At 41.8% G+C, this 23,445-nt stretch overlaps 1 protein-coding gene across 5 annotated transcripts in view; it reads right to left on the minus strand.

Annotated features, from left to right (window-relative positions):
* Positions 1-23,445, minus strand: part of DSCAM (DS cell adhesion molecule) — a 325,361-nt gene that overhangs the window by 107,323 nt on the left and 194,593 nt on the right. For 4 of the 5 annotated variants that reach the window (XM_033147052.1, XM_033147053.1, XM_033147054.1 and 1 more), the window contains exons 7-11: positions 20,451-20,747; positions 19,319-19,594; positions 18,254-18,532; positions 12,213-12,332; positions 9,747-9,920 (exon numbers count right to left, since the gene is read on the minus strand). In XM_033147052.1, coding sequence (XP_033002943.1) covers positions 9,747-9,920; positions 12,213-12,332; positions 18,254-18,532; positions 19,319-19,594; positions 20,451-20,747 — 1,146 coding nt within the window. Of the gene's footprint in view, positions 1-9,746; positions 9,921-12,212; positions 12,333-18,253; positions 18,533-19,318; positions 19,595-20,450; positions 20,748-23,445 lie in introns of those variants that run through there. The other variant, XM_033147056.1, reaches the window with a different exon arrangement.

Raw genomic sequence — 23,445 nt, forward strand, 5'->3', positions numbered from 1 at the left:
TTTACTGCCATTTTTGCCACAGCTAAAAAATTCCTGTTAAAGGCCTCAAGAGCTACTATACATTTGGTTATACCATAATAAAATTCAAAAGTTGGGAAGAATCAACAGAAACAGAAATCAACAGAAAAATATTGTTTCTAAAGGTAAAACCCAAACTGATAATGCTGATTATTTTCACATATATTTCAGTCTGGTATAATGTACAGAAAATGAGATCTGGGGCATTGGAGAAGTTCAAGACAGGCGAAAAATTAGAGCTCTCTTCGGCTAGCTTTCCAAATAATGCCATAAGCAGAAATGAAGTGCTGCTGTCAAATACTTGGCATATATTTATTTAAAAGCCTAATATAATGCTCCTAAAATCTGCAGTCAGCCTTCCTATAGGGCTGAACATTTCACGGCTAAACTACTTCTTTAAAAATGCAAGGATGGTTTCAAATACATTTCTTTGAGGACGGAAGGTTTCCAAGATTAAAGCACACGTCTTAACCAGCTTGTTTTACATTCCATTATAGTCCTGTGGATGGTGCAATGGGTGGCAAATGAATCAGAACAAGAGGATGAAAAAGACAGAGAGAAAAAGAGTGAGTGAAAGCTCTGCACGTCAAGACATCACCCATTTTACACTTAAGACATTTACAAAATCCCCATGGTCCACAAAAATTGCTTTACTGCTGTACAGTAGCCTACATTTTTAATGTGATTTTGCTCACATTGTTGCAAGAAGCTTATTTGCCTCATGAAGTGCATGAGCTAAGATATAGGGGGAAATAGTCCAAAAGTGTCAGAGAATCAATATCGCTCTTCAAAATGCAGCTTAGAAAGTTAAAAACCTGAGACATCAAATCCACAAGCCCCTCAGTACAATGGTTGTTTCAGAGTAAGTCCTAGAGATTTCAGTGAGGCCCAATCCTATACTGAGCACCCACCAGCCGATGGGGTGATAAGGTTAAGCAGAAGCCCTGCAATGCTGGGGGAAAGGATAAATATTCTGATAAATTTCAGCAGAACACCTACAAGAGGAATGGGGAGTCTGTGGCCCTCTGTTGTTGGATGACAGTGCCCTTCATCCCTGAGCATCGACCGCGCTGGCTGGAGCTGATGGGGTTTGTAGTACAAGACACCTGGAGGCAGTAGCAGGCAATAGGGCTGCCTTCTGAATGCCCAGCATCAGTGCTGTTTCCGAGAGGGAGAGGGGCAAGAAGGAGTGAAGCATAGGGAGTGAGGTGTGGGGTGGCGGTGGAGCCTATCCTATGCTCCTGTTGCCATGTCTTGCACCTGCCTTGCTTCTGACCCTAAACCCTCTCCTTCTGAGGAACTGGCAGCAAGCTTAGTGTTTGGAAGGCAGCTGATTAATGCCACTCCACCTGGATCACTACTGTCTGGTGGGCATTAGACTGAGGAAAGGTGCCATGTCAAGTGGCAGGAAGCCATTCCACTGGCAGAGAAAGAGATCACCCACTGGAAATCCCGCCCCCGAGAAGCAGCCCTCCAGATGCTGTCAGTCTGCAAACTCCCCAAAGCCTTGATCATTGGCTGATTGGAGCTGATGCTAGCTGGAGTCCAACGACATCAGGAAGCCACAGATATAGGAAGAGTGCTGCCCATGCAGAGAAAGCTGAGTCCCAAAAGCATAAGCAAAGTCAGAATGAAATATGGGATATTCGTGTTGCTTGTTTTGTAGGACATGTTCCATTTCATTCATTGTATTTAAAATATTTGTAGGCTGCCTTTAAGGGCAGGAATGCTCTCAATGCAACTTCCTGTAGAATATATACAGTAAGTAACATAAATTAACTCCAAAAACATGAAACGTAACACTAAAGTAACCACCAAAAATGCCACCACAATATTAAATAAGTATTCCAAACCAGTAACCTCTGATAAATAATTATGGATAAAACCACTTCAGCCTATGAAAACTTATTTAAGCAAACATAACCAACACACACACAAAAAAACGTGTTTCGGGCTCTTCTAAAGGCCTTTAGTGATGGGCCTTGACAGACTCCATTTGGCAAATTTGAAGGATATTGCACCAACATAAATACTGGTGACGCTGAATCTTGCTCCAAGACAAACTCCAGCACACTCTTATGATAATTAACGCACTGGTGGAACACAGAAGCAGTTATTGCCATCCATGTTAAACAGGATGTGGGTGGCGCTGTGGTCAAAACCACAGAGCCTAGGGCTTGCCGATCAGAAGGTTGGTGGTTCGAATCCCCACGACGGGGTGAGCTCCTGTTGTTCGGTCCCAGCTCCTGCTCACCTAGCAGTTCGAAAGCACGTCAAAGTGCAAGTAGATAAATAGGTACCGCTCCGGCGGGAAGGTAAATGGCATTTCTGTGTGCTGCTCTGATTCACCAGAAGCGGCTTAGTTATGCTGATCACATGACCCGAAAAACTGTTTGTGGACAAACGCCGGCTCCCTCGGCTTACAGAGCGAGATGAGCGTGCAACCCCAGTGTCATCCGCGACTGGACCTAACGGTCAGGGGTACCTTTACCTTTATTTCACTATATTTGTATAGGAGATCTCCTATACATAAAGTTGCCTTCTCAACTAAGTATTTGCTGTGAAGGTGTTTTAAAAATACAATCATCAGACAGTACAGGAATTAGTTGTTGTTGTTTAGTCGTTTAGTCATGTCCAACTCTTCGTGACCCTATGGACCAGAGCACACCAGGCACTCCTGTCTATTATTAGGTATTAGAGAAGTGACGTATTTCAAGGACAAACACTATGGCAATACTTTCATAGTGTAATGGAAGGAATAGCAGATACACCTGTCAGGAAGTTAAACGAGAACATTATTGTCCCTCTTAAGGGCCTCAGTTACATTTGTAAAGATAAACCACTTTATATGTGCTATAACAATATGACACCATAGTATCGAGTCCTGTTTTTCACCAACGGAACTTCCCTAAATGAAGTTTACAACACGTTTAACTGAATCATTCTTTGATGTGTCTAAATGCAGCTGAGAACAGTACAGATGCAGGAAACTCCTGACTTCACCATTTAGTTTAGTCACTAGATGGCACTGGACTTATAAGCAAGTCCAGTGCCACCTAGTGACTAAACTAAATAATAACATTATCCACACACAGCAATGAAAAAATATTGTAGCATATTGTGTTTTTATCCATGCATACATTTTCAAAAATCTGGAGAGAGTTATATCCCTGCCACAAACATTTCTAGTCTAGTCTCTAATATAAGAGTAAAAGGAAGAAGGAAAGAGCGGGGGCATGCTGTTACTCTTTGTTAAAAAGTCTCGTTATAAGATGTCCTTTGTGTGTGTGTTTCTTTTAAAGTCAGAATCCTCATTTGGGGGGTGGCAGTGGCGCGGGGTGGGATCTGATAGCAAGGTACTCATTTTTATACAAAAGCACTTTTTCATATTTGTATGAGGGCATATGTGGCAATTATCCTACAAAGATACAGTATTCATTTCAGGCAATTGCCACGGGCTCGGCATTACTGAGAGGAGTAAAAAAGCATTAGAATCAACAGGGGGAAAAAGGATATTCCAGTTTTTCTACCCGCTACCTTGAACATACTTCACGTTTAATTTCACCCTATTGCCACGGGCACTGTGTTGTTATGACAGCTGATCTGCCATTGAATAGCTGTAAAAGAAAATCAACAAAGGATCGCTTCAGTGACTTTCGATGCAATTTATTGGAGCTTGTATCTTGCGGCTGCTGCCGCCTGTCGGGGTAATGACACATGATGGGTGATTAAAGTGCAAGTCCTTAAATCAAAGCTGTGCTGATGGTCTGAAGAGGCAGCAAACAGCACTTGGAGCTTGTTCATCTCGCATGGTGGGAGGACCTCATTAGGACCAAAGTTTTTTTTAAAAAGCCTGTTATACTAACAAGAGCAAATTCTTGTGTCTAGGGAAACTTTTTTCATGTTTTCAAGGTTTAGCATAAATTTTCCTGCAGCTCCTCTCTGAGTCTGGCTGTGCGATCAAACATAATAATATAAAAAATACTGATTTGTTATTATGCGCCAGCATGCATTTGAGGATAACAACTGCAAATTCAGGTGATTCTAGTGCTTCCATTTATTTTTATACAATTCACGGCTTTTGGCTTCCATCGGGCAGAAACTCAGGTTTTCCATTTGATATTCTTAAATGACAATTACATATAAAACGTATAAAGCAATGAACAATTAGGTATTTGCCAGAATGGTGTAGTGGCAATAAATAAAGTATCGGGAGACTTATATGAAAAAAGCCTAAGGGGAAGGGAGGCAGGGGAGGCATGAAGGCTATAATTCTGCATTCACAAGGCAGAGAACTGAAAACAAAAGGATCACCTCCTTGCAGTGTAATTTACAATGAGTTGTGAAAACCCAAAATCACTTAGGATCCCTGATTTTACTACATCCCCAGGCTATTCTACTATCTGGGTGCCACAAAAAACAAAACAAAACACACTACTTTGTTTTCTTGTTTTGTTTTAATCTTTCTCTTCCACCCGCAATCACTTTTACATTGAGTAATTCCTGGCTGTATTTCTTCATAAAAACCACAGGTAGGATTTTTAAAAATAAAAATAAAAATCAGGCAAGCGTACCCTGCCTTTACAGACTTGAAGCAATAGATTGTGTTGTTTATGTCTTTAGGTGCTTTACTTATTTACTTAAGGCACTTCTGTATCATTTTGTAAGGCAAAGGAGACATATACATACACATACACATACACATACACAAGCACATACACATACACACAAAGCCTGGAATCACAAATGGGCCATAATCCCATTCACATATATTTTGAAATATCATCCCACGTAAATGTTCCAGTTGTCCGTATCTGGCAAAGAAGGCACATACCAGAAATTTAGATTTGCACAATTAAAGTGGGCTAAAATGATTGAAATGCATCCTGCCACCCTAGCACAACAAATCCGCCATTTAAAAACAACAACAGACTATTTGTTGTTAGGAAAGTGATGGGGGGGGGAAGCACAGAAAAGTGTGGGACGGGTGGATGATTAATGGGAACGTTTTTTAGCACCTTGCAAGCAAATCAGGATGAATGTGCATTGTCCTGAAATCAGCCTGTAAAGAAATTGGAATGAATGTTTGATAAAGACTGGACAGAGTCTGACCAAGACATAAGCTTTGTGCAAGCAAATCGAGAGGAATAATCAATAAGTCTCCAGAAACCAATGGCACCTCTGGAAAGCTGATTGAGTCAATAATGCATCTGTTGTTGAGAAGAACACCACATGCTTTGTTATACCGCTTGGCTTGCTGCAGCAGTTGTTGCAGCATAGACTCAAGTAGGCAGACTAGATCATTTTTATTTACTTGGTAAATTTTACCACCATGAAGTCTCCGTATGGAAATAAGGAATGGTTTTACTGCCCTTTTTCACAGCCTTTCGAGAGAAAGGGAAAGATTTAAGTTTTCCCAAACAATAATGAGCAGGCATCCCAACATTTCCATTTGCCCAAGTCGAAAAACCAAGAAAAACATACCGGTATTTGAAAGTTGCAAAGGCTAGATTTTTATGATTGAGATTCATTGGGGTCGTGGTGTGTGTGTGGAAATCCTATTTATAAAGTGGGTGAGTGGGTGAGGGGCCCTTCCTCCACCACCCCCAGCCCACATGAGCCATTCAATCAAATACTGAAAAATGTGTCATTTGTGTATAATTATCTCATTTTAAAATATTGGAGTTATTCAACTGCTAGCAAGTTGTGAACACACATTACTAGTGGTTTGTGAGATGAGAGGTGTTGATCTTTACATACATCTTTCTCAGAGCAGCAAATTACTTCCTGGACTCTCGTGACCTAAATGATGCTTCGTAATCGGCATGAGTTTCTCAGTAGCTCTATCATAGTAAAGTTTGTCCAAAAAGCCTCTAATTACTAAGGAATGCACTGGGAGAGGGTGGGCAAGGAGGGTTAGTCGGAAAAGATCTGTCAGTCATTTTTGCATTTTTGAGAACTACATTTCTTTCTAACCTTGTCACCCAGAAAACGCTGCCTGTAGCACTTTTCCCTCCCTCCTCTCATTCTGAGTACAAGGAGAGGCAGTTAGAGTGTGACCTTGCAGAGCTGGGCAAACACATTATGTGGGATCAATTAATGGCTAGCAGTGAGTCACACTGCGAGGGAGCTTGAGGCTTGCAGTAGTACAGATATCCCTCAGGACTGGAGCAGAAAAGCCAATATTGGAGGCAGCAGGGAGGGGTGTGTGTGTGTGTGTGTGTGTAAGAAGCAAGGAAAATGGTGGAGGAAAATACAACAAAGGAACAATAAAGCAATGAATGAAAGCATGAACGTGAATAAAAGATCTGCAGAACACCACAGAGGTTCTTATTGCTATTGCCTATGAAACACCAATCATATAATTCTGCCTATTGATCTCCCAACTGCCTTTAATGTATGCTTGGCTCAAGGCAGTCTCACCTAACAAACAGTGCACGTGGTAACTGCTTTTCAAATGCAAGACTGAACGTCTGAGTGTTGCAGAGAGGGGAGGGGAAGGGGGAGAGGGAGGGGGGAGTGCATGGCATTGCATGTCTATGTTTGTTATCTTAGAGCCAGAGGAGCTTTCATTAGATTCAAACAGTAACTGACTCTCCAGAGAGGTCCCTGCTCTTATTTGATAAGGGATGCTCTTTTATCACACATGAAACTGCATGGCATGATCAGACAAAGACTGTGTATAGCTGTCAACCAAGGAGAAGCCAGGGTGGGTGTTTGTTTTTTTGTACCTGATTACTAAAAGGCACTGCGTTACTACTAATCTACAACTGGCCTGTTAACAGTTGCCTTGGAAAACTGCTGTTCTGCCTGATTTCTTAAAAACAAAGCCCAACACTGCAAAATGTGAGCAATTCCTCATATCTTGTCTTGTGTGTTATACTGGACCATTACAGATTAATTAAGACGAAAAGTCCCCTCATCACTGAGATAGTATATCAAGAAATCACAGAATTGTAGAATTGGAAGGGACCCTGAGGATCATTTAGTCCACCCCCCTGCTATGCAGGAATATGTAGCTGTTCCATATAGGGATCAAACCTGTGATATTGGCATTATCAGCATCAAGCTCTAACCAACTAAGCTAGAGAAAAAACACACATTTTCAACCAGGGATTGATGCCACTAGTATGCCCTGAAAAGAACTGTGCTAAATCTTTCCAAAGCCTTCAATGTTCAGCAGTAATTAGTATTCAGAATATTTCATTGAACTTCAGGGGGCCCTCAGCGTAGTGCTGTCAATTGACCTCCACCTCACTCCAAAACACAACTTGCCACCATCCTCCTCACCTGGCCCCCAGGCAACATTTTGGTGTTGGGCGGGCAGCACTGCTGCTTGGTTTCCATCCACAGTGGCCACCTGCCACTTAAATTTGTCCTCAATGTAAAGTGCTAGCCCACAGGTTTCCAAATCTATGGGCCAGGACATTGCATTCTGGGTAAATGAAATTATATATGATTCTGTGAGGTTGCTGCATCACAGGCCTTGAAACCGCAATCCTAGCACCGCTATTTATTTAGTGAACACAATCCTATTAAGCAAAGCGAAATTGCCATCATAGGAATGGTTCATAACCTTCATGTGCTCAGTCAATCAGATAAAAGTGCCACCCTCATCAAAATCTTCCATAGCCTATATCCCTCTGTTCACTAGTCTAGTGGGCCATAAAACTCTCCTTACTTGTGGTAATGTGTTTCAAAGGACTTCAGTAGCACAGTGGTAGGTCATCACCTGACTGACAGACTGAAGTGCTGCATTACTGATGCTAGGCCCAGCTCTCATGACACTAGGAGTCCATGGAAATATTCCTTACGCAGCACTTCCACAAAGTAACACCAGGAACCCACTATTGACCCATCCAATAAAATACAAGAGTGGAGTGCCTGGTTTGAGACCTCCAAGAGTCAATCAGGCATATTCACACTATTTTAATCCCTCTCCCAAGAAAGGAGACCCATCGTTTATATAACAGCTTCTGCAACCAATTGATGACATATTTGAAGGACAAAACAAAGAAATTCCTAACTGTCCCTATATTCTAGAAACTCAATGTTAATCCAAAAGGCCAGAGTTCAAATTATTATCTAAAACAGAGATAGAAATAAGAAAGTAGAATGTAGCCTAAAGGCATGAGCACGACTCACAACCATTTCAATAGGGTAAAAAAAGCCATTGTGGACCATTGTGGTATGGTCCAGTCCTAGATTCTGCAAGACAACAATGTACCGGTACATGAAGACACAAAGCTCTTCCCCATATATAAGGGAAACCTCTATGCATGCATATTTTTTGAACTTGTCAAAATGGCTCATAATGTGGAAGCCAGCCATTCCGCCTCCTCTTTTTTGAGAAAACTGGCTATTTACTATGAATGGCCTAGTGCAAGAGTCCCCCAAATGGTGATCTATGGACTGACTACCAGTGGTCCATGAGATTCATTCAGGTGCCCCATGGCAAGTCAGCCAGTGTGGTGTAAAGGTTAAGAGCGGTAGTCTCGTAATCTGGTGAACCAGGTTCGCGTCTCCGCTCCTCCACATGCAGCTGCTGGGTGACCTTGGGCTAGTCACACTTCTTGAAGTCTCTCAGCCTCACTAACTCATCTAAATATGAATATGAATCTTAATTGCATTGCTATTAGGTGTTTCTAAGATTAGGTGGTATTCAAAGCTAGTCCGACTCAGAGCAGATCCATTGAAGTTAATGGAAAATAACTAACTGCACATTCCTAACCATGCTACTCAGAAGTAAGTCCTGTTGAGTTCAATATTAGAAATAAAAGAAGCAATTAAGAGTAAAATTAGAAATCAAACAGCATCTAGCACGGCACACTGCAATTGCTACAACAGAAAAATCATTAAGTGGTCCACCAAGAGCATTAGAAATTTTCAAGTGGTCCATGGGGGGTGGGGGAGTTTGGGAACATCTGGCCCAGTGACTGCAGAACAAAGGATGCATGCTATTGTTGAGAAGTCATCAGTTCTCATAGTGACTGAAACAGGGGACCTTGAGCTGAGATGCTGTCACTATGAAAAGTACAAATAATGAATAAGCATCCCCTGGTGAAAACATTCTCAAGCACTATGCAGTGATTTGAATCAACTCTGTCTTGGTTTAATATTTCACTGTAATGCAAAAGGTGTCCCGTACACTAAGACAACCTTCCTCAACCTGGTGCCCTCCAGATATTTTTGTCTACAACTCTCATCAGCCACAGCTCTGCTGGTTGGAGCTGATGGGAGTTATATCTCCCTCCAAGCCAGTGTGGTGTGGTGGTTAGAGTGTCAGACTAGGACCTGGGAGACCAGGGTTCAAATCTCCTACTCAGCCTTGAAGTTTCCTGGTGGCCTTGGGTCAGTCACTGCCTCTTAACCCACCTCACAGGGTTGTTGTGGAGAGCAAAGGAGGAGGGGGGAACCTTATATACCACCTCAAACTCCTTGGAGGAAAAGGTGGAATATAAATGCAATAAATACATTACAATAAAACATATGGGAAGCACCAGGTAGGAACCCCAGGTAAGACCACTCCAAGGGGCTCCAAATATGGTCCCAGAAGTTGACTAAAATGATTGAAATGCAGTGTCAACTCTTCCCCTCCCTTGTACACTTAATCTTCCCCTAGTTGTACCCAGCATTTTCTTTTATCATGTGTGTGTGTGAGTGTGTGAGATTACAGATATGTCTTTGCAACTTAATAGTTATTACTTGGATCAGGAATAAATTCTTACTTTTAACAGTGAGGTACATGGACTTGCTGACGTCAGCCCCCACATCATTGCTGACCTTGCAGAGGTAGTATCCACTATCTTCTTCCAACACATGCTTGATCAATAGGGAGCCATTTGTGAGAAGCTGGATGCGCCCATTCAATGCAATTGGCTGGAACTGGGGGACTCCAGCACCTATTGCAAGAATAAAAGGAGAATCGGAAGGTGAAAGTAAGACACAAGAGGGTAGAAGAGTGTTACCATGGACAAAAACAAACTAAAGTGACCTAGGATTTTCAGACCCCACCACTAAATTGCGGGAGGAGGGGAGGAGAGACTGCTTTATGCCAAAATGTTATAAATCAAATCATATAGAAAAAGGCGTTCTTATGATGCTTGTAACAATCAGTGTGAGCCAGATTTAAAATAAAGCACTTAGGCTGACAACCATATTTATTGTGGCTTATTGCAGAGATGCCCAGAGTGGCTGGGGAAACCCAGCCAGATGGGTGGGGTATAAACAATAAAACTTATTTTTATTATGATTATTTAGTTACCTGATAGCTAAATTATGCTCAATTTATGCTTCAATACGTATCCAGAAATGTATGCAATCCTCATGACACCAAAAGTTTTTTAAAAAAGAATTAACATTGGGAATAGAACACAGAGCAAACAAGAAACGAAGCACCATGGAATGCCCCTGTGGAAGGAAACTAGGATATTTATGCTGCCCATGTGGTTCCTTCCATCTTGATATTTCCAAAGTGGTGTGAAAGAAACCATTGGAATTAGCTCCCCTGCCCTCGTGTACCAGTACATGCCAGCAGACAGATGTTCTTCAGGACTAATCTGCAGGCTATTCAGGGCCTGCAGATGCTTCCAGAACTGGGCACAAGTCCTTGGGAAAGTTTTGCAAAGTCCCCATGTAAATCTTCCTTGAGATGATGGAAGACAATGGGGTAGGGCCCACTGCAACTGCATTGGCCACATCATTTTCAGGCGCCTGCAGCAAATAGTACTTGGAACACCAATGGCAAGTGTTGGCTACCTGATGGTATTAGAACAGTGGTATTCAAGTGATAGTCAAATATGGTTACAACACCAATGGTATTGAACAGTAAGCTTTAAAAGGTTAACAAGCTAGCTGACCCATTGAGAAAGATCATTTAACCTACTTCATAGTTCTCATTCTTCTCATGAACAGCTTCCAAAACCGTAAGATTTCTGAGTGCCTTTTTGAAAAAGAAATCAAAGGTTAAAAGGCACTGAGAACATGTAGGTTCTGAAAGGTTGGAGCTGGTGTTTTTGTTTTTAAATCAGCTTTGATACCCAAATATGCCATAAAGAAAATTAGGTGGACACCATCCACCATGTAATGCCTTTTAAGTTGAAAAAAATAAATACAATCTGCCAATTGCATATGTTTAGCTAGAGTCAAGTGGGGCCAGAAATAATACTCTTGTTATATGAACAGAAAACATTAATGCATTAGGTAACTCATGAACTAAATTACTAGGTATGCTAATGCTGCCTGACCTTTCAAAGGGTTGAAAGGATATGATTGGCTGTACTACCCATGGATTTCTTCCATTAAAAAAAAATAAAAATCAGTTCAGTTGGTACTAAGGATGGATACTGGAAATCAGAACAACAATGCCAGTCTTTTGTTTAGTCTTCATATCAAGGATCTAAGAACACTGTATTTGGTCAACCAATGATGGGAATGGAGAGAGGGAAATCAGAAACGGATAACATAAAATTTGCATTACTGGGGACTACCAAGTATGGCTAAAATATTTATCAAGGTGAACTCCGAAGTGGTGCCCTATTAAAAATTAGTAAGGGATAATAATCAGCATGCAAATAACTATGTAAAAGTGTAATGAGGCCAACAGGTGTTTGGACTTGCAATGTCCCCTCCTTCAAACAGCAATCACACCTGCCTATTACATGACAAATTCTTTCTGAAATGGAGGGTAGTTTCAAAAACTGTTTGTGATACAGTAATGAGGACTGGCTGTTCCCTTTCAGACTGTATGCAAGTGAGGGAATTGCTGACTTCTGGCCACCATCATAGCATTATCAACATCTTTCTGAAGAGATGTATTTCTTTAAATGTGGTAATTATACCAGGCACACAGAGGTCTTAATCCCTTCTCTAAACTATGCATGTTAACTTAAATAAAACACTTCAGATTTTTCAATTATTGTGCTCACATTTTCCTTTCCTGTTGTATTCTTTACATTCAATGCCAAAAACCTCCACTGGGCTAGCACAGAACTCTGGTGGGAACCCAAACAGCTCTTTGATTCAGTAAGGTATGTTCACATAGAGATCTCTGGAAAGAAATCCTGATTGCACTGAATCTTCACTTGATTTCAGGAGAACAAAGGACCAGAGCAGCTGAAATCAGTTCAGGAAAAGGTTCTCAAATTACAGCAACAATTCTTCCTTAAGATTATATTATCAGTTTGGGGAAATACCTTTGGAGTACTTCCAGACAATTGTGGGGACAGGGTAGCCTTCTGCAGAGCAGTTGAGGATCACAGCTTTTCCATAAATCCCATCTTGATCGCTTGGCTGAACCACAAATCTGGGAGGAACTGGAGGGGAACAAAAAGAAAAGAAGAAGTGATTTGCAAAGTCAGAAAGAATGTTCTACTAATTATAAAGTCTTTTTCAAGAACTTAAGGTGCATGCAAGAGATGCAGATGACATTAAACCTTTAAAGCTCACTGAGTAACTTTTAGGAATGGCAAAATGGGTACTTGTTAAAGCTTATGTAGGCTATCCATCCTAATTCAGATGTAATGTAGCTGGGTAGCACCTGCATATCAGTGACACCACATTCCACTTCCCCAGCAGTTTCGTATATACATACTATACATCATGGAAGCCAAGACAAAACCCTGTGGGACTGAATGAGAAGCTTCCAATGCTATTCCCTGACAATGCCCCTGATCGCTCACCCACAAACCACAGAATCACTCCAACAGACTGCTGTGGTCAACAATAGTGAAAGCAGCCAGAGAAGGATTCTGCCCTTTCTCTGTTGATGAGTTCATATAGATTTACAGAATGGTTTCCTTCAGCATACCCTAGACTATGCAACTTGCTCATTCAGAAATTTATTCATTTTTGCCTCTCCCCGCACCCTTCCTCATAATGTCTGCTAGGGGCTAAAGTGCAGGCTGATTCATATAAACGTCCATGTCCAGCAATCTGTGGGTCGAGCCAAACTGACTGCATGGCAAACCAGTTGTTTGATTACTCCATCACCAGCTCAGCTCGATTGTCAGCATACTAACAGTTTTGCAAATTAAATGCACTTCATCATGTGCTGACAGGTGAGCTGAGCAAGCAATGGAGTGACCACATGACTGCTTAACACTGTAGCGAGCAGCATAAAGGGTTGATTCAACCCTCTCCTTGCCTATGTGAAGAAGGCTATTTGGCCCAGCCTTAAATCTGCAGTTCAATGTATACTTGCTGCAATACGAAAACTAGAACACTCTGCATTCTAGTACACAGGTGTTAACCCTGCCATGGTTGAAATGTTACTTGCTGTCCCTGGGCATGGTGGAAGATCAAACTATCTGGGACTGCAGGTAGTTCAGGGAAGGAGTTGTCTGTGTCCAAGGAGGAAAGAAAAGCTATCTCCTCCAGAGCTATAATTGAGGTATTGGTATCTGCTGGGGCTCTTTCACCATGGAAGCTTCTAAGTGGGGGTCACCACTTTGGAAACTGTTTTCTAGGGAGTTGCTTTCTCCGTCCTTGCAGTCTTTGGCACTCTCCTTTGGCTGAGAGGGATCAAGATCCTGGGCTATGAGACTGCCAGAGACAGTGCTGATCTGTGGCCAGTTGGACTCGTGTCACCTAAGTGAACAAGCCAACCACAACTTCATCAGGCACAATGCCCCAATGGCACAGAGAGGAAGTTGGCTGGGTCTGGTTGCCAGATTCTCCCGTTTAAGACAGCTGGCACTTTGCACTGTGTTTTAAATAAAATTAACAAGGCCTAAGGGACCCAGCCCCTTCATGGATCACTGCCTTGTCGTGGCGAAGGGGCTTGAATTACTCAGGGAAGCTATGAGCTATGCCGTGCAGGGCCACCCAAGATGGACAGGTCATAGTGGAGAGTTTGGACCAAACGTGATCCACCTGGAGGAGGAACTGGCAAACCACTCCAGTATCCCTGCCAAGAAAACTCCATGGACAAAGACAACAGGCATATAAAAGTTATGACGCTGGAAGATGAGCCCCTCAGGTCGGAAGGCGTCCAACATGCTACTGGGGAAGAGCGGAGGACAAGTAGAAGTAGATCCAGAGCTGATGAAGCGGCTGGGCCAAAGCCGAAAGGACGCTCGGTTGCGGATATGCCTGGAAGCGAAAGGAAAGTCCAATGCTGTAAAGAAAAGTATTGCATAGGAACCTGGAATGTAAGAACCATGAACCTAGGTAAGCTGGATGTGGTCAAAAATGAGATGGCAAGAATAAACATTGACATCCTAGGCATCAGTGAACTAAAATGGATGGGAATGGGCGAATTCAGTTCAGATGACTATCATATCTACTACTGCGGGCAGGAATCCCGTAAAAGAAATGGAGTGGCTCTCATAGTCAACAAAAGAGTGGCGAAAGCTGTACTGGGATGCAATTTCAAAAATGATAGATTGATCTCGATACGAATCCAAGGCAGTCCTTTTAACATCACAGTAATCCAAGTTTATGCACCAACTTCCAGTGCTGAAGAAACTGAAATTGACCAATTCTATGAAGACTTACAACACCTTATAGAAATGACACCAAAGAAGGATGTTCTTCTCATTATAGGGGATTGGAATGCTAAAGTAGGGAGTCAAGAGATAAAAGGAACAACTGGCAAGTTTGGCCTTGGAGTTCAAAATGAAGCAGGGCAAAGGCTAATAGAGTTCTGTCAAGAGAACAAGCTGGTCATCACAAACACTCTTTTCCAACAACACAAGAGACGACTCTACACATGGACATCACCAGATGGGCAACATCGAAATCAGATTGATTATATTATCTGCAGCCAAAGATGGAGAAGCTCTATACACTCAGCAAAAACAAGACCTGGAGCTGACTGTGGCTCTGATCATCAGCTTCTTATAGCAAAATTCCAGCTTAAACTGAAGAAAGTAGGAAAAACCATTGGGCCAGTAAGATACAATCTAAATCAAATTCCTTATGAATACACAGTTGAAGTGAAAAACAGGTTTAAGGACTTAGATTTGGTGGATAGAGTGCCTGAAGAACTGTGGATGGAGGCTCGTAACATTATACAGGAGGCAGCAACGAAAACCATCCCAATGAAAAAGAAATGCAAGAAAGCAAAGTGGCTGTCCAATGAGGCCTTAAAAATAGCGGGGGAGAGAAGGCAAGCAAAATGCGAGGGAGATAGTGAAAGATACAGGAAATTGAATGCAGATTTCCAAAGAATAGCAAGGAGAGACAAGAGGGCCTTTCTAAACGAACAATGCAAAGAAATAGAGGAAAATAACAGAATGGGAAAAACCAGAGATCTGTTCAAGAAAATTGGAGATATGAAAGGAACATTTCGTACAAAGATTACCACAATTAAGGACAAAAGTGGAAAGGACCTAACAGAAGCAGAAGACATCAAGAAGAGGTGGCAAGAATACACAGAGGAACTATACCAGAAAGATATAGAGGTCTCATACACCCCAGGTAGTGTGGTTGCTGACCTTGAGCCAGACATCCTGGAGAGTGAAGTCAAATGGGCCTTAGAAAGCCTTGCTAACAACAAGGCCAGTGGAAGTGATGATATTCCAGCTGAACTATTTAAAATCCTAAAAGATGATGCTGTTAAGGTGCTACACTCAATATGCCAACAAGTTTGGAAAACTCAGCAGTGGCCAGAGGATTGGAGAAGATCAGTTTACATCCCAATCCCAAAGAAGGGCAGTGCCAAAGAATGCTCTAACTACCGCACAATTGCACTCATTTCACACGCTAGCAAGGTTATGCTTAAAATTCTACAAGGCAGGCTTAAGCAGTACGTGGACCGAGAACTCCCAGAAGTGCAAGCTGGATTTCGAAGGGGCAGAGGAACCAGAGACCAAATTGCAAACATGCGCTGGATTATGGAGAAAGCTAGAGAGTTCCAGAAAAACATCTACTTCTGCTTCATTGACTACGCAAAAGCATTTGACTGTGTCGACCACAACAAACTATGGAAAGTTCTTAAAGAAATGGGAGTGCCGGATCACCTCATCCGTCTCCTGAGAAATCTCTATGTGGGACAAGAAGCTACAGTTAGAACTGGATATGGAACAACTGATTGGTTCAAAATTGGGAAAGGAGTACGACAAGGCTGTATATTGTCTCCCTGCTTATTTAACTTATATGCAGAATTCATCATGCGAAAGGCTGGGCTGGATGAATCCCAAACCGGAATTAAGATTGCCGGAAAAAATATCAACAACCTCAGATATGCTGATGATACAACCTTGATGGCAGAAAGTGAGGAGGAATTGAAGAACCTTTTAATGAGGGTGAAAGAGGAAAGCGCAAAATATGGTCTGAAGCTCAACATCAAAAAAACTAAGATCATGGCCACTGGTCCCATCACCTCCTGGCAAATAGAAGGGGAAGAAATGGAGGCAGTGAGAGATTTCACTTTCTTGGGTTCCATGATCACTGCAGATGGTGACAGCAGTCACGAAATTAGAAGACGCCTGCTTCTTGGGAGAAAGGCAATGACAAACCTAGACAGCATCTTAAAAAGCAAAGACATCACCTTGCCAACAAAGGTCCGTATAGTTAAAGCTATGGTTTTCCCAGTAGTAATGTACGGAAGTGAGAGCTGGACCATCAAGAAGGCTGATCGCCGAAGAATTGATGCTTTTGAATTATGGTGCTGGAGGAGACTCTTGAGAGTCCCATGGACTGCAAGAAGATCAAACCTATCCATTCTCAAGGAAATCGGCCCTGAGTGCTCACTAGAAGGACAGATCCTGAAGTTGAGGCTCCAGTACTTTGGCCACCTCATGAGAAGAGAAGACTCCCTGGAAAAGACCCTGATGTTGGGAAAGATGGAGGGCACAAGGAGAAGGGGACGACAAAGGATGAGATGGTTGGACAGTATTCTCGAAGCTACTAACATGAGTTTGGCCAAACTGCGGGAGGCAGTGAAGGATAGGCGTGCCTGGCATGCTCTGGTCCATGGGGTCACGAAGAGTCGGACACGACTGAACGACTGAACGAACGAACGAAGGGACCCAGGTGGCTCTGTGGGTTAAACCACAGAGCCTAGGGCTTGCTAATCTGAAGGTTGGTGGTTCGAATCCCTACGACAGGGTGAGCTCCCGTTGCTCGGTCCCAGCTCCTGCCCACCTAGCAGCTCGAAAGCACGTCAAAGTGAAATTAGATAAATAGGTACCGCTCCGGCGGAAAGGTAAACGGCGTTTCTGTGCGCTGCTCTGGTTTACCAGAAGCAGCTTTGTCAGGCTGGCCACATGACCCAGAAGCTGTACGCCGGCTCCCTCGGCCAGTAAGGCGAGATGACCGCCGCAACCCCAGAGTCGGACACGACTGGACCTAATGGTCAGGGGTCCCTTTACCTTTACCTTTAAGGGGATTATATTATTTGTTTCTTTTTTTAATTTATGTTAAACTTGCATACTGCCCGTCACCCAAAAATCTCAGGGAAGTTCACAACATAAAAAATAGAAAAGAGAAACACAAAATACATAATAAAAACAAAAACAAAACAAACCAATACCCCTCCATAATATTGCCATTAAATAGCTCTACTCAGGAACCAATGGTCTTGGTTAATGAACTTGTTTTGGCTCATAGGCTGCCAGTTGATGAACACCAAATAACTATGACATTAAACCATACTCATGTGGTCACAAGCTCAGTGTTTGAACAATTGTGATGGTATTCTTTAAAAACCAAGCAAAATGAAAATGTTCCCCGAATAGCAGAACATAATTCAGATCGTCTTCCAAATTAAAAGTGGAAAATTGGCACAGTGGGAAATGATCTAGCCACAATAATGTATTGAACCCAAACAGCACCACTTCAAAAAATTCCATATATTAAATTACCGGTACGTGGTTTCCAGTGGTACCTGAAAACATTTCTAGATTGTTGGTTAGGTTCCCATGTAACATTTTCACACAGAATAAAAAACCTTCTGAGGTTTCTTTAAAAAACAAAACAAAAACCTTAGTGTGGTGTTTGTTCTCTAACAAGAGAGGAGAGATTCTAATATATAGATTCTAATATATTCAAAGTTTCTGGTAGCCACAAGCAGGACGAGTACTATTGCATTAAGATCCTGCTTGCAGGCTTCCCATAGGCATCTGGTTGGCCACTGAGAAAGCAGGATGCTGAACTAAATGGGCCTTTGACCTGACCTAGCAGGCATCTTCATATCTTTTTAACCTTGTATCTCCCTTCAGACAACTATTATTGGAAAATACTGTTGACTTCTATATAATTGTCACCACTCAGATTAATTACATCTCCTTACCTCTCACAATTAATTGGCTTTGGTGCTCCACAGCTGCTGCATCATTTCGAGCTATACAGGTATAATTCCCATTGTGCATGAGGGAAAGATTAGAAATCCTTAAGGAGCTGGTGAAGTCAATGTTGTCAATGGTCACCCCAAGACTGGCTGGGATTGGTCTGCCATCTTTCTGCCAGGTGATTGTGATTGGCAAATCCCCTGAGACCACAACACATGGAATGAAGACTCGCTGTCCAATGGAGAACCTTGGAAACTCAAAGGGCTGGATGAAAGGTGGTACTGAAACAAAAAGAAGAAGGAAATGCTATTCATTAAATAACTGCGAGTGTGTTGACATTTTTGAAAATGTTGTGAAATAAAGTGATCATAAACTAGACAGCTGGCATGTAATGTAATACATAACAGTAAGAAGGTTTTAGTATACCATTTTTAAATAAAATAATTAATTCCCAAATGCCTAATATTAAGGTGATTAGCCATAAAATGCTGATGTTTTCCAAATCAGTGATTTCATACCTTTTGTTTCTCCCTGAAGTTCTCCAGAAAAAGCTCCTTTTAAAAATAGATTTGGGTTTAAGGCAATAGTGGAATTGTTAAAACTGCTGCAACCCTACACACACCCATCTGTGAGCAAGTCCTATTGAACTCTGCAAAGAATGACTCTTCGAACTGCACTGCTTCTATATTGGAATGTGAAGCTTTCGCAGTCATGACTGAGCTCAGAATCTGAAGGGCTAGCTAATAAGGCCTGAGGAACCTACATGCAACATGGCTTGGCTTATCCTCAGTCATCTACAACTTCCATGATGTGATATGTAACACAGGTTCCCGGACACAGCAGCATTTGAGCAAAGCTTCTGCAGCTGTTGCTTTTAAAGGTGGTTATGAATGGAAATTGTTGATGGGAAACTAGAATAATATCTGAGGAGACACCAAGCCATATGAGCTCTTATGCACTGGTGTTTTTGTAGACAAGACTGGGATGCTTCACATTCACTGAAATGTGTGAAGCCAGACCAAACACAATTCCTGGCTCCCGATGATGCAAGTATGACTTTCCTTTACCTTTTACAGTCACATGCACACTCTGGCTGGTGGACAGCTGGGGCTGAACGAGAACATTGCATGTGTATTCGCCCTCATCCACTTCCTTCTGCACATCGGAGAGCTTCAACGTTCCGTTGTTTTCAAACGCTACTTGGCGATGGTTGAAAGGGAGCAGGTTAGAATTCTTGTACCACTTGATTGAGTAGTATGGATAACCAATGACACGGCAGTGAATGAAGGTATCCCGCCCGGCTATTGCTGTAATGTTTTTCATTGGTCGGATGCTTGCTGGCCCTGTAAAGGTAAAAGGAAACTCTTGAAAATAATTTAAGGCTGTATTTAAGCAGAGGAAATATTAATTTCTTCTAAATATACAATTCTTTTAGATACTGGAAATCACAGCCTGTGACAGTTTTTACTTCAAAGAGCCACTTAAGGGGTCTTCCTAATCGTTTGGTGCTTTTTAGTTTTTCTAGCCCTACAGCAGGCACACTAATTAACTCTTCTACTATGTGCCTGCATCCCTGGAATACACACATGATAAAAATCTGAGCTGAATTACAAATTAAAGGCTGCTGAAGATTTAATTAATGTCAGATATAGGAGGGGAAGAAAAAACAAAGCTGAACCAGTAGTCTAGTATTTTTGAGATCATCAAACAACTTAATGCTCATTTTGATTTATGCAGAGTAATCGGCATTATGCCACATAGAAATAAACCAAAATGTCTTATATACATAGATAGCAACAGCAAATGTGGGATCTCCAAAGGAAGAAAAAGACATGCAAGCAAAAACAAACAAAAAACAAAACACATTGAAAACACATTGAAAAATATTAGCTGAATTGATTAGTAGAGGGAGACAGTTTTATATTATATTGACAGTGCAATCCTACGCATTTGTATTCAGAAATAAGCCTCCTCTGTGAGAGTTATTCTGAGGAAGGACAGTGCTTGGGATTATAGTCAGAGTGATATATTAGTAATATATTAGTTTCTAGATGAGATTGCAGAGAAAAATGGAAACAGCATTAAAGAAGTCATTGTTAAGCATTCCATGGCAAAGCTCATAGCATGCAGTCATCTTCTCCTTTACTACAATGAGTTGAATTTGTTTGTTGTTTTTGGAGGAGCTGATTTGACAAGCACCTCTTACGTTTATTCGAGCCTGGTACAGGACGACTCCAGCAGAGTTGTTGGCAGTACAACGATAGACCCCGCCATCTCGGACCTGAGTACTGGAGATATTCAGGTAGCTGACCACATTTCCCTCAGAGGTGATGATCTGGCTGATCCGGTGGTTGCCATCTTTAATTATGGGATCTTCATCTAATGTCCATGTGATTGTAGGAAGAGGTGTTCCCTTCACATTACACATTAAGGAAACACCCTCTCCTGGACTTACCACCTTCTCACTGAAGGCAGAAATTATTTTGGGAGTTCCATCTACAGGGTGGGAAAAAAGAATCTAAGTCAACTGGGATGCCTACAAAGGAAATGCACATATTGAGCATTTTAGGGTTTTTTAATTGCTACTAAAATGGGGGGCGGACGGACCAATCAAGACCAAAAAGAGGCATAGCTCTATTCCTTCTGCTCTCTCCCAAGCCTCTCCACATTTCCCCCCGACACCACAATTTCTCACTTTCACACATTCCAATTACCTGACAATGCTACCAATCAAGCTCAAGTTCAAATGGCACGTAATGCCAAACCAAAGTTTATTGCAGCATAGCAACAGGAGCAAAATGGCCGAGTGCCAAAGGTTGTTAGAAGACCCCTGTTCCTGTACCTGAGCTACAATTCCCAGATAGTTTAGCAATCAATCCTTTTTCCTGAGTAACTCCAGAATTATAGCTCTGTGAGGAGAACATGGTTCTTAAATAGCACTCTCAGAATACTACAGTTTCCGGGATTCTTTAGGGGAAAGCCATGATGGTTTAAAGTGGTATCATAGTGCTTTAAATATACGTGTGGATATGACCGTGGTCAAAGGTAACAAAAGTGCTAGGCAGCTCAAACTGCCAGAATGTTCCATGCTGACATAACCAGACTAGTTGTCAATCTTAATCAATAATCCTCATAACCTTCATGGAACGTGACAAGCACAAAGTGCTCTTTGAATACATAAGCACTCTCTGCTCATTCTGTGAATGCACAGGCCTACAGCTAACTGATGGACTGCTTTAATTGCTCTGAGCCCTTGTTTCATTTTGTCTAAGCTGAAGGGCAGAGACACACAGCTCTTGCCAGGTAAAAAGGAGCATGTGAGCTGCAAGTGTCACATATTGACAGGAGGACGATGATGGGTGGAGTGGAGTAGCAGTGCTGCCTCTTAGTGCAGAGCTAGGTCATCGAGCCTGAGCTTCCACATCCACTGCCCACCATGAACTACTATGGCAGGATTGGCAGCAACAGCAGCAGGTAAGTTCTATGCTTATGGTAATATTTTATTCTCTTGTTAATTATGCTATTTTAAATGGGCATTTTATATTTGACTTCCTTTCTTGTTAGCTCTATTGCATTCAAATAAAACATTAATAATCTTTTAGTTTCCTGTTAACTATGTTGCTTTTATTGTATACTTTGTATCTGATTTTCTTCAGTAATGTTTTATTCTTGATTGTTTCGTGTGATGCCTTGATGTGTTGTAAATCTCTTTGAGATTTTTTTTCTTAAAGATATAAAGCAGTATGGAAATGAAAATCATTATCATCATCTGCTCTGCACCATGATCCACAAGTGACTTCAGCACTTGGATATTTTCCGCAGACTAAAACATGAAAACATTCCAACAGGGGCATCCGGTCAGATCCTGATCCATTCACCTGCTTTCTTTCCCCACTCTTGCTTGATTCTAATCCTATTTAAAGAAGTGAGGCAGTAGAGCAAAAAGTGTTTATGCCCGACTCCTTGGTGTGTTGGTGCGCGCGCGCACTCACACACACACACACACACAGACACCCACCACCTCCCACCCTCTCTCTGTGCATTAGCGCCGTTATATCTCAGAAGACAAAAAAACCCCAACAGGCTCTTTATCCTGAATGGGAACTGACACACGACAAATAAATCAGGGAACATGCTCAGTCTGCACCTCTGCACCCCTCACCAGTGCAAGGTTAAAAAAAAAATACAGTGACAGGCTTTTTTCAGATGAAAGTAGACATTATTTTCCCAGTGAGACCTGAGTGTCTTTGAAATCATTCCTGCTGTCGGTCTCTGATAACCAGCACTCTCTCGACATCATTATAGATGATCAATATGCTCCTTAGGCTCTCTTAGACACAGGAGATGGTTGCTGAGGTAACTAGGCCTAGGCAGGTAATCTCTTCCTTTCTTTTTCTCTCACTACTCTAAAAATAGTGGGCATGCCATGGGCTGCACTGTAGCCTCATACTTTCTAGACAAATTGATTACTTTCTTCACTTGATTATTATGTGGAACAAGGTGTCAGTTACATATTATGATTGCCACTGTTTCAATAGACGTTTGATCTACCGAAGAAAAAAAGTTGGGGGTGAAATGTAAATAACAAAACGTGGGGATTTCTTGCACTCATAAGGTTTGTTTGTAACCACAAGAATATTGTGGTTTTGTTGGTGATTCTGTTTAACACTAAAGACTGAAGGCTTTATTTTCTAAGACAGATATTTGCTAATTCTCACATTTTATTCTTACATCCATTGTCCTGTTCCAGTGTATCTTATGCATTTAAAAATATGTATTTTTTTTAAAAAAAGAATAAAACAAAACTTTTATTTATTTGCCACCTCTGTGGGTAAAGCCCACGTGATAAACACATAATATCACTGTTATCAGGGTTGCTCTTACTACTAAGCAACCTAGGCAGGTACATGGACTTGGACTTTAAGGCAACAGTGATTTTGAAAAGGGGTGTGATCAGAGAGACTCTTCCCTTCTCAGTACTGGACTTAGTAGGGGCAAGACAAAGGCAACCACGGCATTTGGAGAGAGATGGTAGGCACAGAAGTCATTATTGGCCTATCCTATTGGCACCATATTGTTATTTTGGTACCATCAGAACCAAATGTACAGGCTAGATGATGTAAACAGCAGAATGTGCTTCTATCACAGTTCATCTATGCCATCTGGATATTATTCATTCTCTCGCTGCCAGGCC

Source organism: Lacerta agilis, chromosome 4 (genome assembly GCF_009819535.1).
Source record: "Lacerta agilis isolate rLacAgi1 chromosome 4, rLacAgi1.pri, whole genome shotgun sequence".
In the NCBI taxonomy this organism is placed as follows: Eukaryota; Metazoa; Chordata; class Lepidosauria; order Squamata; family Lacertidae; genus Lacerta; species Lacerta agilis.